The sequence below is a fragment of the Natrix helvetica genome (genome assembly GCF_964273705.1).
Source record: "Natrix helvetica genome assembly, chromosome: 5".
NCBI lineage: Eukaryota > Metazoa > Chordata > Lepidosauria > Squamata > Natricidae > Natrix > Natrix helvetica.
In genome coordinates, this window is record NC_138551.1 from 16435971 (window position 1) to 16450976 (window position 15006).

Consider the following 15006-nt stretch of genomic DNA (forward strand, 5'->3'; position numbering starts at 1 on the left):
AGGCTATATCGTGGATCATGGCTGATAATTTTCCAAATTAGCGTTCACTAATGGGAAAATATTAATATAGCTTATGAAAAACTGGCAATTCTTCTGGCATTAAAAAATATATATTTTACAAATTTTTTATTTACTTACTGCTTACTGTGAAATGGGTTTTGCTACAGAAAAGCAATGTATTAAATAAATAAATACCTTACTTATAATTTGCATCTGCACTCTTCAGTTCACACCCCTTCTGGAAGTATGATTGAGCCACGGTGGCACGGTAATTAAGAGTGCAGTACTGCAGGCTACTTCTGCTGATCACCAGCTGCCTGCAGTTTGGCAGATCAAATCCAACCAGCTCAAGGTTGACTCAGCCTTTCATCCTTCCGAGGTGGGTAAAATGAGGATTGTTGGGGGCAATATGCTGACTCTGTAAACCGCTTAGAGAGAGCTGTAAAGCACTGTAAAGTGGTATATAAGTCTAGGTGCTATTCCTATTGCAGGTTTGTTGGTTGGTTGGTTGGTTTTAATTATCAATGCCCCCCCCCCCCCTATTATGCCTGTGACTGTAATTATTATACACTTTCCTGAAGCCTAACTAAACAAGACTAGCTAAACAAAATGAACTAAACTAAATCTATTACACAGAGACAAACATATGTACATGTACAGGAAATAAAAAACAGTTACAGCAGAAGAGATACATAGAAATTCAGTTTGCATAAATTGTAGGCACAGTACATAACCTCATATCAAAAGTGGACTTATTTGGGGGTGGGGGCATTTTCTAGATACACCAAGAATATATATGCAAGAGCATCACAGAGTAGGCATGTGGTGGCATGCAGACACCAAAATCATCAAAATTTGCAACCTGCAATAATACCTTTGGTTGAATTGCTCCAACGGTTACCTTCAGAATAATGGGATAAAGTCAGGAGATTGACACATGAACCACCGGCGCCAGATCCAAAAACAGTTATTCTCAGCGGGTCGCCCCCAAAGAACCCAATGTTTTCACTAGTCCATCTCAAGGCCTGAATGAGATCAAGAAGGCCATAATTCCCTTTAGCTGCTTGATCCCCAGTGCTCAAGAAACCTGCAAGTCAAAAGAGAAGAGAGAAAGAAAGGAGGGGAAAAAGCCGTTAGAGCAAAGAAAAATTACTGCATATTTCAGATTACGGCTGTGCTGTTTTCATCAGGCCAACCACTTTCAAACATATCAGGAATTAAGCACTATGTAAATACATTTTGTTCTTTATCCACTTTGCAACCATTTACAAGTGACTCATCGTTCCCACTACAAATCCTTGGGTATTTCAGCACAGAATGGCACGCTAACTGACACTTCCCTTGCAATTTGTTTTACAGATCAGGGAGGCCGTAAGTTGAAGCTCATTAGGTAAGGGGGGCGTTCCACCAGGTTCGCCTGGTGCGCCAATTGCGCCCCCTACTGGACCGGGATGCCTTGCGCACAGTCACTCATGCGCTGGTGACGTCTCGCTTGGACTACTGTAACGCTCTCTACATGGGGCTTCCCTTGAAATGCACCCGGAGGCTGCAGTTGGTCCAGAACGCAGCCGCGCGGGTAATTATGGGGAGTACTAGGTACTCCCACGTGACACCGCTCCTGCGCGAGCTGCACTGGCTTCCTGTGGTCTATCGGGTGCGTTTCAAGGTTTTGATAACTATCTTTAAAGCGCTCCATGGCTTAGGACCTAGTTACTTGCGGGATCGTATTCTGCCCCATACATCCCTGCGACCAATTCGCTCGCACAGAGAGGGGCTCCTCCAGGTGCCGTCCGCTAGACAATGTCGTGGGGCGGCGCATAGGAGTAGAGCCTTCTCTGTGGCGGGCCCAGCCCTGTGGAATGACCTCCCTCCGGATATTAGGAATACCTCTGACCTCCGCTCCTTCCGTATTAAGCTTAAGACCCACCTTTTCCAAGCAGCTGGCCTGGCTCAACTTTGATTTAACCATATCGCTCCTGACGGGTTTTTAACTGGGTATTTTAATTATATTTAATTTCTAGGGGTTTTAAATACAGTATTTTAATTGTTTTTATCAATCGATCTCCTCCTTATGTATGTATGTATGTTTTAGTGTACCTTTGTTATATGTTTGTTTTGTTTACATATTTATTTCGAATGTTTCGTTGTACGCCGCCCCGAGTCCTTCGGGAGAGGGTGCGGCTAAGAAATAAATATATTATTATTATTATTATTATTATCATTTACATTTCCCATTGAGAGGACATTGGGAAGACCTGTCTGGCTGAGGTTGTTTATTCATTTACTAGCTGATAACCCTATTTATACTGGGGGCCAATGTCCTGACTAAATGTGATTTCTAATGTTGGGTTTTCCCCCTTACCAGAGGGAGCCCCCTTGTGGTGTACTGTGAAGCCATTACCATGATAACTTCACTGCGCTGTGCAGTAGAAGCCACTTTACTGCAGTACAGTAGAAGTCATTTGAAGGCACAACAGGCTGTATTGTAACAGAACACACACCCCGAGAGGTGTTAGGGGTGTCTTACCCGCACAGTATTTGTTTCCAGAGAGTAAGTCATCTATGTACTAAGTATGGTTGGGAATTGCTTGAAATGTTCCAGAGTTATGCTGGAACATACATAAATACATATACATATAAATATATAAATAAATATGAAGAAGAAGGAGGAGGAGGAGGAGGAGGAGGAGGAGGAGGAGGAGGAGGAGGAGGAGGAGGAGGAAGAGGAGGAGGAGGATAGAATAGATAGATTTATTTATTTATTTACTTTTAAGATAATAAGGACAAGGAGCTGAAGAAACAGAGCATCAGTGTATCACGTACAGAAGTTCATTTCAATTCATAACACAAATTTTCTTCCTGAATTCAACCAGGGAACCAACCCCTGTTGGTTTGTACAACATGCTGGATTTGGCACCAGCTTCCTGGTCATTTTTCTCTTCCCCAAATTGTGTGGCTTTCAGTAATTTAAAGGCTTCAACCGATGCCATTAGCAAACTTTGTCTAAGAGGCACAGAAAATTGCAAATACTAATCTTTAACCTTACAGTTCATCACTCAAAGCAGAGAACTGGGATTAAATCCTTCAATTTTTCCCAGACGGCAAAAGTTCACAAGTTGCTTTAGAAAGACCAAGACTCCATAAACCTTTCATTAAGATTTTGTTTTTTCAAATAACATACTTCTGTTCATAGCAGGGTTTAATTACAGAAACTGGGGAAACAACCTTTAATTATGAGGAGAAGAAAAAACATCCTTTTTATCCGTTAATAAAAAACGTGTTGGCATATCTATAATGCCCTTTGCATAATGGGTGATAAGAATGATCTCTTATTAATAACTGTAATAAGAGAGGAAAAATGAGGTAGTTTAGGGTTTTCTATGTTCTTGGGCTTAGGGAAGAAAATTGCTCTAATAACTTAGGAATTTCAATGACACATAATTATAATCTATTGGCCCTAAGCATTTGAACACTTCGGTAAAGTTTGTTTTATGATATTTATATCAAAGTGGTAGATAACCCTAGTCAGTAAACAAGTATGTATATCTGATAAATCATTTTCAGTCGAACAGGAGGAATTCATGTCATGGTTGTAATGCAAATGTCTCCAAAAAACCTACCGCATTTTTCGGAGTGTAAGACGCACCGGAGTATAAGACGCACCAAGATTTTGAAGAGGCAAATTTTTTAAAAAAGTTTTTGCACTCTGCCGACCTCCCAAAAATGGTCCATTTTTCAAGAAAACGGGCCTGTTGTTTGTCAAAAAAAGGGCATGCATAGCCTTTAGGAGGCTTATAGAGTGCTCCTTGGGGCTGGGGGGCAAAACATTGCTTGTTTGTTGTTCATTTCTGCCCTCCCCAGCCCCCAGGAGCACTCTATAAGCCCCCTAAAGGCTATGCACAGCCATTTTTGCAAAGGGGGCGGGGTTTCAGGAGGCAAAAAATGCTGTATTCAGTGTATAAGATGCACCCAGATTTTCAGCCTCTTTTTTGAGGGAAAAAGGTGCATCTTATACTCTGAAAAATATGGTATTTTCACACATGTGACACAGTGGTGGCTTGCTAACTGGTTTACTACCAGTTTGCTCATGCTTGTGCGAATGCTCATGCTCTGGGCCTAACCGGGAGCAACCCACCTCTGATGTGACAACTAAGAGACATTTGGAGATATCACAAGACACACTGATGAACAAACACTGATGCTTACTTTCCCAGATGTTCTTTAGTAAGCAAAGTATATTTTTTAATGGCTCAAATCCTCAGAAATAATGACATCTCCTCTAATTTTTATTTAGCATTTATTTATTGTGCTATTTTATATGTCACTCCATTTTGTAATTCTCTGCATGACTTACAAATAACACTGTAGAATTTAAGCATAAGAAAATCAGCAAAGTAAGCAAACACCAAAGTTATGGGGGTGCCATCTTTCAGACAGCAGAACTTTCAATTGTCTCTAAATCTCTCTGAAGAATAACAGAGTTGGAAGGGACCTTGGAGGTCTTCTAGTCCAATCCCCTGTTCAGGCAGGAAGCCCTACACCAAGTGTCAGGAAGGACTTGGGCTGAATTATCTGAAGGCTGTTCCAATTGCTTTGTTGAGAAAAATAAAACTTCTACTTTGCTTTATTTCATCAGATTGCTTTGGAGTTGCCAACTACTCTGTTTTATGTGGTAGTTCCAGATGTTTTTGATCCTCCCATACTACCACATCTTACAATACTAGACAACATAGTATCAACAGTAGAGACCTTCAAATTTCTAGGTTCCATCATATCTCAAGACTTAAAATGGACACCTAACATCAAAAATATCATCAAAAAAGAACAGCAAAGAATGTTCTTTCTGCACCAACTCAGAAAGCTCAAACTATCCGGGGAGCTGCTGATTCAGTTCTACAGAGGAATTATTGAGTCTGTCATCTGAACCTCTAATAACTGTCTGGTTTGGTTCTGCAACCCAACAAGACAGACACAGGCTTCAGAGGATAATTAGAACTACAGAAAAAATAATTACTACCAACCTGCTTTCCACTGAGGACCTCTATACTGCACGAGTAAAAAAGAAAGCTGTGAAAATATATACAGACCCTTCACATCCTGGACATAAACTGTTTCAACTCCTACCCTCAAAACGACACTATAGAGCACTGTACACCAGGACAACTAGACACAAGGACATTTTTTCAAGAACGCCATCACTCTGCTAAACAAATAATTCCCTCAACACTGCCAAGCTTTTTACTAAGTCTGCATTGCTATTAATATTAATCTTCTCATCGTTCCTATCACCTATCTCCTCCCACTTATGACTGTATGTCGGTAATGTTGTTGCTTGTATCCTTATGATTTATATTGATTGTTTCCTAATATTATTTGATTGCTCATTTGTACCTATGACTATCATTAAGTGTTGTACTTTGTGATTCTTGTTGAATGTATCTTTTCTTTTAACTATACTGAGAGCATATGCACCAAAGACAAATTCCTTGTGTGTCCAATCATACTTGGCCAATAAAGAATATGATATTGTATTGTATTGTATTGTATTGTATTGTATTGTATTCTATTCTATTCTATTCTATTCTATTCTACTCTATTCTATTCTATTCTAATGGAGTGTTCTGTATCATGGAAAACCAACAATGACAGCAAAATCTTACAGTTCTGTGAAGACAAGATACACCACGAAGTTACCAATCATTCCAGACCTTTAAAGGAAACAAAATCCTTATTACTAGAATATATTTTATGCATTTAAAATATGCATTAAAGCTGTGTCGATTGGCCAGGGTCCATGAATTTCCTGAATCATGAACAAAATGGGAACAAACACCTCAAAAACATATTTAGAACTGATATCCCCTATCCAATAGAGGGATGCAACGGCTCTGATGTCTAGGAGAAGAATTCTGCTTGGCTGAAGTTTGGAAAAGTGAATTTCATTTTCCAGAAAACGAAGTACTCCTAGAAATGACAGTGCTTTCAGCAAACTGTGGTAAAACTCAAATAATAACACACTGGGGTAGATGTCAGCATGCATTGTGTCCTTGCATTCTGACATGTGGCAGGAAAACACAGTTCATTGCATTTCTATGATGATGATGTTGCTATGCATGTTCTTTTTATTACCTGAAATTACGCCCTTACCTACTCCCGGTGGACACCTATCTCTCCAAAGACGTGCATTCCCATTCTTATTATCATTTATTTAGGTGAAGTCTTCCAAACTCTAGAATCCTTGGAGAAAATGACTGGGTTTTATTTGCATGCAAAATCTGCATAAATTAGAGAGGGAAAACACACTCACAGTTGTAGATGTTCTAGGTCAGGGGTATCAAACTCGATGTCAGGCCTGCAGCCAGTTGGGATCTTTGGCCTGCCACACTAATATTCTATTCTACTATGCTGTTTCATTAGTGGAGAATTGGGAGGGGGAATAGTAAGGAGTAGAATGTGATGTTGTCAAAATAAAATTCCTTTCTAGAATCCAAGGTCATCCTTTGTCTCTATACCTCTGCACCTGGCCGGAACTGGTTGGGTGGAACTGCCAGCATGGCAGTGGAAGATTGGACCATGTGATGGACTTGCGGGTGTGGGGGCAAGATCTTGAACTCTCAACTGGGTGGGGAAAACCAAGGAAGCTCAGATTTGGGTTTTCCCAGATGTGCCAACATAACTCTCTTAATAAATTGGAACTCTGAGCAATACTTTGCCTTGGACTCTGATTTAATTTTGGATGTTATTTGGAACCCTAACACTTGATTTCATTGATGGCCACATCAGGGTAGTATTGATCTTGGGGGGCTGGGGTGGGTCGCGTGGCCAGGGTGTGAGGGCCAGCTCGAAGTAACTCAAGGCTCCATTTTTGACTTTGGAACGGCTTTCTGTAGCCCCTCTGTCAGCATGCCATCTCCCCGGGCCTCCATTTTCACTAGCAGAGGGCTGCAGGAGGCCATTGCAGCCAGAAATGGAGCCCAGGTGGGCTTTGTGCAGCCTCCCTGAGCTCCATTTTTGCTGTCAGAGGCACTGGGGGCCGGTCCGTTTCCAGAGTGGCCCCACGGGCCAGATCTAAGCATCCTATGGACTGCATCCGGCCCCCAGGCCTTGAGGTTGTTCTAGGCACTCAACAGAATTGGCACTGTGGTACAGAAAGTGAAAGGCTGCTAAGCAGAAAAGGATTTTAAATTCCTTTAAATGACAGCATTCAGTTTCAGTCTCCTGTACATTCTACAACTGAGAATAAATGTTGGGACCTCTAAAACAAACCCTGGGCCGTGGCCATTGAGTCATTCGGAACTGGGCTGCAGCAGTGGTGGGTAAGCGTATGCATCACCACTTGTGACTTATGACCCTTCTTCACACTTATGACCATTGCAGCATCCCCATGGTCACATCATCAAAATTCAGAAGCTTGGCAAGTGACTCATATTTATGATGGTTGCAGTGCCTTTGGATATGTGTGTTTGTGTGTCTCATGTGATCAGCTTCTGTGCTCTTCCAGCATGCCAAGTCAATGGGGAAACCAGATTCAGTTAACAACTACGTTACTAACTTAACAGCTGTGGTGATTCACTTAACAACTGAGACAAAACTCACTTAACAAATGTTTCATTGAGCAACATAAATGTTGGGCTTAATTGTGGCCATAAGTCAAGGACTACCTATTCTACATGTATGTCCATACATACAAAGTGTGTACACCTCAATAGGATGGACTGTACAATGGTGGGATTCAGCCAATCACATCTATTCGGGAGAACCAGTTGTTAACTTTCTAAGCAGTTCAGAGAACTGGTTATTGGAAGAGATCTTATTTTGTTTTTTTCCACTTTACAGGGCTAATCCTGTAAGGAAGGCAGGAAGGAAACATTCTGGTGTTGTTTCTAGCCTAATCTTTATTGCCCTGCCTACAGAAACTGCCTCTCCGCTTAACCCTTATTACATTGTAACAGCTAAGGCGAAGCGCCCATTGATGTGAGTGACGGTGAGTTGGCCATGACCACACAGTCACATGACCACTGAGCCACGCCTACCCAGCTGGTCATTAGGGCAGAGAACCGGCTGTTAAATTATTTGAAACACACTAAGAAGAATCTGCAATATCAGAACATGAAAGAATATTCAGATACAAAGCTATGTAGGCTCTTTCACAGCTGGGTTTGTATTGAATATAGGATTCACTCTTGTGTTATTCTGCCTGTCCCCGGAGGCCGCCCTGTTAACCTTCTCCCAGTGGCTCCACCTGCAGCATTCTGAAATATGTCCGAAGGACAGTCCCACAATCATTATTTTGCTTATCTCCCATAGAGATGAAAGACATATAAAGAAATGCATAGTAAAGGTTTAATGCCCACCAAGAGTAAGATAAGCCTCAGTAAAAGAAAGGCAACAAACTTTTTACAGAAGCCTTAACAATCTGCTGAAAAAATGCCTAGAAAAGAATTATCCAGCAAATGGCCTTTTGGACTAGTGGGATGTTTTATTTTGGAAGCCCACCTTTGTTGAAGGAATAAATGAGATCAGGGGCATAAGATAGCTCTCAGTTTTATTAAATTCATACATTTATAATTCAATTACAAACAAAGCGTTCAGCAATCTACTCTGTGGAGGATGTACTCAAATGCAACAGTTACCAAGTTTCCAAGACTTAGTTAGAGTTATAGAAAGGTATTTCCAGGACAGATAGTTGTTGACAGGTTGCTTAATACAATAGCATTGGAAAAAAGTGACTTATGACAGGTTTTCACACTTATGACCATTGCATGGTCATAGGATCAAAATTCAGTTGCTTAGCAACTAACTCATATTTATGATCTAGGGGTCATGTGGGCACCTTTTACGACCTTCTGATAAGCAAAGTCAATGAGGAAGCCAATAATACCATTCCATAGTGCCATGATGGCGAACCTATGGCATGCATGACAGAGGTGGGACCCAGAGCCCTCTCTCCATGGTCATGCATGCCATCACCAGCTGCACTTCTGGTTTCTGGCATGCACATGCGCACTGGCCAGCTGATCTTCACATGTGCCAGAACCCCGGAAACCCAAAGACCAGGTGGCCAGCATATGCATGCAGGCTCACATGTTCCAGTTTGGACACTCGGTGCCCAAAAGATTCACCATCACTGCCATAATGCTTTATAGCACTCTAGGAGTGTTTTACAATGTCAGCATTTTGCCCCCAACAGTCTGGGTCCTCATTTTACTGACAGAAGGATGGAAGTGAACCTCAAGCTCCATCAGGATCGAACTCCAGGCTGTGGGTAGAGGTAGCTCGAAATCCTGCATTTTAACCACTGCACCACCAGGGTTCCTAAAAGGTTGGTCAGGAACACTTCAGTTCAACAGTGGAAAGAGGTTCCAAGATATTTCTCTCAATCACAACCTCAACAAATCCTATCTTTCCTACTAACCTCCATGGTGTCTCACTCCAGTCTAGAATAAATAGCTTTAAACCATTCTGTTGTACGCCGCCCTGAGTCCTTTTGGAGAAGGGCGGCATATAAATCCAAATAAACCTAAACCTAAACCTTAGCTTTACTATGGTTAAACCGGTATTCTTTCCTCATTCCATCACTGTTCTGCTGCAGCATGGATTTGTCACCCATGACTTCAGGAGGAAACCAGGCAACTAAATGAAGAGGAATGGTCAGCAGTGAATTTCAAATTTTGTAAACATGATGTACACCTGAATACATCTGGATTCTATCTCTCTCCCCCCCCCCCCCAGTTCAACTCAAATAGAACATTTGTCAGGCCTGGAAGCCATCTTTTGCACTGGGCCTTCAGACCTGCCACGTTTAATGCAGTGGGAAATTGGGAGCGGGAATTATATGGAGTGTGAGAGATATAATCAAAATAACATTCGTTTCTCAGAGAGTCAAGGACACTTTGCCCTGCACCTGAAGTGCTGTGACTGGGAGGCATCTCCTCTTGGGACAGTGCCTGATTGGACCATGTGATGGACATGTGGGTGTTGGGAGTTGAACTTTCTTTTGGGTGGGGAAAACCTGGAAACTTTCAAATTCGGGTTTTCCCAAATGTGCCAATATGGCATCTCTAATAAAATGGAACTTGAGGAAACTCAAACCTTGGAGTCTTCTTTTGTTGGGGGTGTTACTTAGAACCCCGACAACATTCTCACCTGGAAACTATGAGCAATATAATTCTACAATGAGCTTTTTCCTTCTCCGTGTAAGTAGATTTAGGATTACAGCCTCAACCATTATTCCTATGAAGTAAGACTTCTGTTCCAGAAAAGTGGCACCTTGCGTCTCTGCTTAGCATTTTGAGAGGAAAACTTCTCAAGAAACCAACCTGGATCAGACTTTAGAGGGTTTGTGCACATATGTAAGTGCACTGTAAATTGAACAGTATGTATAGGTACCTGTAACTTCATTGAAGTATATTCCTTATAACCTTAAAGGCCCTAACAGCACTTACATTGTATACTGTTCTGAACAATGAGCCTCTCCTGGGCCTCCATTTCTCTTAATCCTCTCCTCAGCCTCCACTTCTCTTCAGTAATATAGGTGAACAAGAACCTGTTTCATGGAGAACTCACCTGCTCCTTTGCTGCTGAAATCTCTGCAACTTGAATATGATTTTTTTTTCCAGGAGAATCTCATGCTTCATTCCCTTTCATTTTGTGGAGCGCAAAAGCACAAAAGTCTACCCTGAGGGTGGCCTTTGAAACTTTCCTTCCTGAAGACCTTCGGATCCACAGATCTAATGTGCCCTGTGTGCATGTCTTTTCATTATTAATTTTGTTTCTCTGCAGCCAAATAGTGATGTAGACACACCATTTCCAACCATCTTGTACAGATCTCATGTCCCAGTACAACCTACATCAATCGTATCGATCTCCTGGCTTCAGCCGCAGAGGTAACCTAGGAGAAACAACCTTGCCCTCGTTTAACATTGGCCAAACTCATTTCCCAGAGGATCAGTCGCTGAGCTTTCTGGACAAGCGGCTTCTCTTTTCTGAAGCGCTTTCCATGAATTGCTTGGGCAGAAAAGTTCCCCACTGCCAAGAGAGAGAGGACAAAAAAAACAAAATTGGAGATCTGGGGGAGGATGGATCGAAAAGATGGCATTTAAAATTTGTTTGAATTTGTTGACAGTTCTATCGGGTCCTGAAATCCCCTACGTTGACAAATAATAGGCTCAAAGAAGCTGCTCATAAAATCAAATAAATAATATTGCACTAGTTCAGGGGTCAGCAACCCATGGCTCTGGAGCTGCCATGTGGCTCTTTCATCCCTCTGCTGAGGCTCGCTGTCGCCAGTCAGCAACACAATTTTGAGAGGAGCTTCCAGTTAGGAGTGGGGAGCAGGGTGCGCGAGGAGGAGACTCTATGGCAAGGGGTGGGTTTTCTAGTCAGCTCCACAATAGATAGGGCTTTTGGTTAGGGCAGGTAGAGGCAAAAGGATGCTGCGCTAGGAAGATGCTGCTCTCTACATGGGGCTTCCCTTGAGATGCACTCGAAGACTACAGTTGGTCCAGAATGCAGCCGCACGGGTGATTATGGGGAGTACTAGATAATCCCATATAACACCTCTCCTGCGCGAGCTGCATTGGCTTCCTGTGGCCTATCGGGTGCGTTTCAAGGTTTTGATTACCATCTTCAAAGCGCTCCATGGCACAGGACCTAGCTACCTGCGGGATCGCATCCTGCCCCATACATCCCTACGACCAATTCGCTCTCACAGAGAGGGACTTCTCCGGGTGCCGTCCACTAAACAGTGTCAGAGGGCGACACCCAGGAGTAGGGCCTTCTCTGTGATGGGCCCAGCCCTTTGGAATGACCTCCCCCTCGACATTAGGATTACCACCGACCTCCGCTCCTTCCGTTCAAAACTCAAGACCCACCTTTTTCAACTATCTGGCTCAACCATAGTTCCATCTTATTCCTCCTGACAGTCTTTTTAAATCAGTAATTTTAAACTGGGGTATTTTAATTCCTAATCTCATTATTATTATTTTATGTATTGTAATGGTTGTTACCTCCTCCGTGTAATATATATATGTGCTTTTATTTATTGTACGCCGCCCCGAGTCCCTTGTGGAGAGGGAGCGGCTAACAAATCAAATAAATAAAATAAATAATAATAATAAGAGACTATGGTGGGGAAACTGGACTTCCAGTTGACTCCAGAATTGAATGGAAGGCTTCCGGTTAGGACTTTTGTGGCTCTTTGAGTGTTTAAGGCTGCCGACCCCTGCACTAGTGACTAGTGGATATTTTCTGATGGAACTTTCTTTGAAGAATGCCTTCAGAAAGAAGCAAATTATATCTTTCTTCCTGCAGCTGTTATCTGTCTGGGTCTCCCTCTCTCTTTCTATCTTCACGAGCTTCCACAACAGTCCTTTCCACAGGAACACACTTACTTTAAAAACATCATAGGTTGATGGTGTTGATGCTAGATTAGGCTGACGTCCATAATATATCTTCCTCAGCTGAACTACAGTTATTCCCAGAGCTGGATCAACAACAAGCCAACATGATCATGAAGTATTTATGATTTCAAAGGCGGCAATCTTTTGAGGCTAAAAGCCAAACTCTTGCCTGACACGAGGTGGCAAAGGTGAAGATTAAGGCTCAAAATATGAACCTTTGAACCAATCTTCCCCTCTGTCATGCAGGATCAACTCCTTTGCTCCCTGCCTCTAAGAAGCAGACTACAAATCTTGCACGTTTTTCAGACTCCAGCAAGTTTTCTATATGTATAGTTGTATCTGAAAGCCATTCTCTGCTACTTTCAAAACCAGGTATAGTTTCATGTCTATGGAGATTCTCAATCATCCAGATCACGGTTGTCCCAAAGGTGCTTTTCCAAAGGCAACTGGACTTTCTTGGTTACCCAAAAAATCCAATTGCCTTTGGAAAAGCACCTTTGATTTTCACACTCCTGAAACAAATCTAACGATTGAACGAATGAATCGTTTCCTGAAAAAGCGCACTCCCCTTTTGCTCCTCTTTTATTTCCAATGGGAGGGACCAACCACCTTCCACCTGTGACTTTACTCCCAAGTTGACCCTGATTTCTGAGTTGTTCTTTTCTTCTGGCAGCTCTGTGCATGCGCACACTGGGGCAAGGCTCCAGCTGTTCCCCTGCCTCACTGCTGCCTAGCTCTGTAGGCATCGGATCACTGCCAGACAACCTCGGCCCCCTCTCTGCCTCGAATGCAGAGCCCTCGTCAGAGCCTTCCCCAGACTCCAGGACTGGCCCATGTTCCTCCCCAACCTCCTCACTGTCCGACTATGCTGCCGGCTCCACTGGCCTCTGGTGGGCCACAACAGTCACTGGGTTTGAATTGATGTGTTTGTGTGTTGTGTTTAAGTGTGGGTGTGAGAAACATGTGGCCTATTAAATCCATGTCCATTCTGTCCATACAACAGTGGCAAAATCAGTTGTGGGGCAATGATGTATTGTAGTCTTCTTTTGTCCAGTTGCAGCCTTTTAGTTTGTATTTAAACAGCTGCTTTATCAAAGAGGCAGATTGCAAATGTAAATCCATGTACCCAATTCAATTGTGTTCAACTCCTGGAGTATTTTTGGATATAAGTCATTTATGCTGAGTTATATGGGTTTTCCCAGAGCCACCTGAAAGATATTGCACCATAATGAATGAATACATAAGGGGTGGGAGAAAATTACCCTGTTCCACTGAAACTTTTCAGATACAGTCCATAGCAATATTTCTGTCTCTGTGGATAAAAAGCAGGAGTTGTACCCCCACTTCTGTACAAACACTTTAAAGAAACTTAGCAACAAATCTGTCTTTTATCAAAAATCTTGCCATGTTGGTGGTTGCTCAGCTTACGGCTATTTCAATTTTCACTTAAAGAGAATGGGAATCTCTTTTCATAAAGCAGGGGAGTAGATAAAGCACTGATTCAATTTCAACATCTCTCATTTTAAAAAAAAGATCACAGGGTTTTATTGTAAAAAAAAAAAAAGAAGATTTAACAGAAGTGTGCAATGGATAGAAATCATGCTTCTCCTTCCTGTTGCTACCAAAGAAAGATAGTAGCGATACGAGACTCCAAACTCTACCTGTGCTTGAAAAAGCATCTGATCTCATATGAATCTGCATAAGTCTTGAAAACGCTCCTTCTAGGGGCACCAGGAGTGTTGTCCAAAAAACCCCAAACTGTTGTATGCAACCATATGACTAAAGTTTCATCTTGTTAAATGTCCATTGAACTTAACACATGCATGTTAAAAAAGACCAGGGCTTTAATTGCAAAGGTTGTAACTTGACTTTTTTGGTATTTGTTTCTCCTTCTGAGGTCTTGCTTGGTCCTCCCTAGTTTATGAGTTTCCAGATTGCCTTTTCCCTGATGGTCCACAAACCATACATAACTTTCCTAGAGATACAGGTACTTTCCATCTTTTCTGATGGAAGCGGTATGTTCTCTAAAGTTCCTCCTGTTGTGGCCTGCCAGCGGTCAGTGGAGCTGGTGGCAGACTCAGAGAGTGAAGAGGTTGTGAGGAACTGGGCCAGTCCTGGAGTCTGGGGAAGGCTCTGATGAGGGCTCTGAGTCGGAGGCAGAGATGGGGCCAGGGCTGTCCAACAGTTATGAGCTGCCTTCGGAGTCGGAGATCAGTGGGGCAGAAGAACAGCTGGAGCCTGTTCCCAGTGTGCGCATGCCAGGAGAAGGGAACAGCTAAGGAACAAGGGCTGACTCGGGAGTAAAGGCACAGGTGGATGATGTATGTCCCCTCCCATAGGGAATAAAGAGGAGCGAAAGGGGAATGGAGTTTGCAGGAGCAATTCGTGTGAAGATTTGTTTGTGACTCTCAGAGACTCCTTGCCAAGTATTTTCTTGTACAGAATTGCATTTGGAAGATATCGGCCTGGCAGGTCTCCAAGCCTGATAAGGTCTGTGGTTGTAAATTCACTCTTGAAAGACTGTTTGCTGGGACTTTGCTGGATGTGAATGAGAGGAATTCACATTGGCTTAATAAAAAGGGATTTTGTCAGGACAAGGAGTCAG

At 42.6% G+C, this 15006-nt stretch overlaps 1 protein-coding gene across 4 annotated transcripts in view; it reads right to left on the reverse strand.

The window, feature by feature from the left end:
• Positions 1-15006, reverse strand: part of NLGN1 (neuroligin 1) — an 835713-nt gene that overhangs the window by 12150 nt on the left and 808557 nt on the right. For all 4 annotated transcript variants that reach the window (XM_081953454.1, XM_081953455.1, XM_081953453.1 and 1 more), the window contains one exon: positions 875-1087. In XM_081953454.1, the coding sequence (XP_081809580.1) occupies positions 875-1087 (213 nt within the window). The remainder of the gene's footprint in view (positions 1-874; positions 1088-15006) is intronic.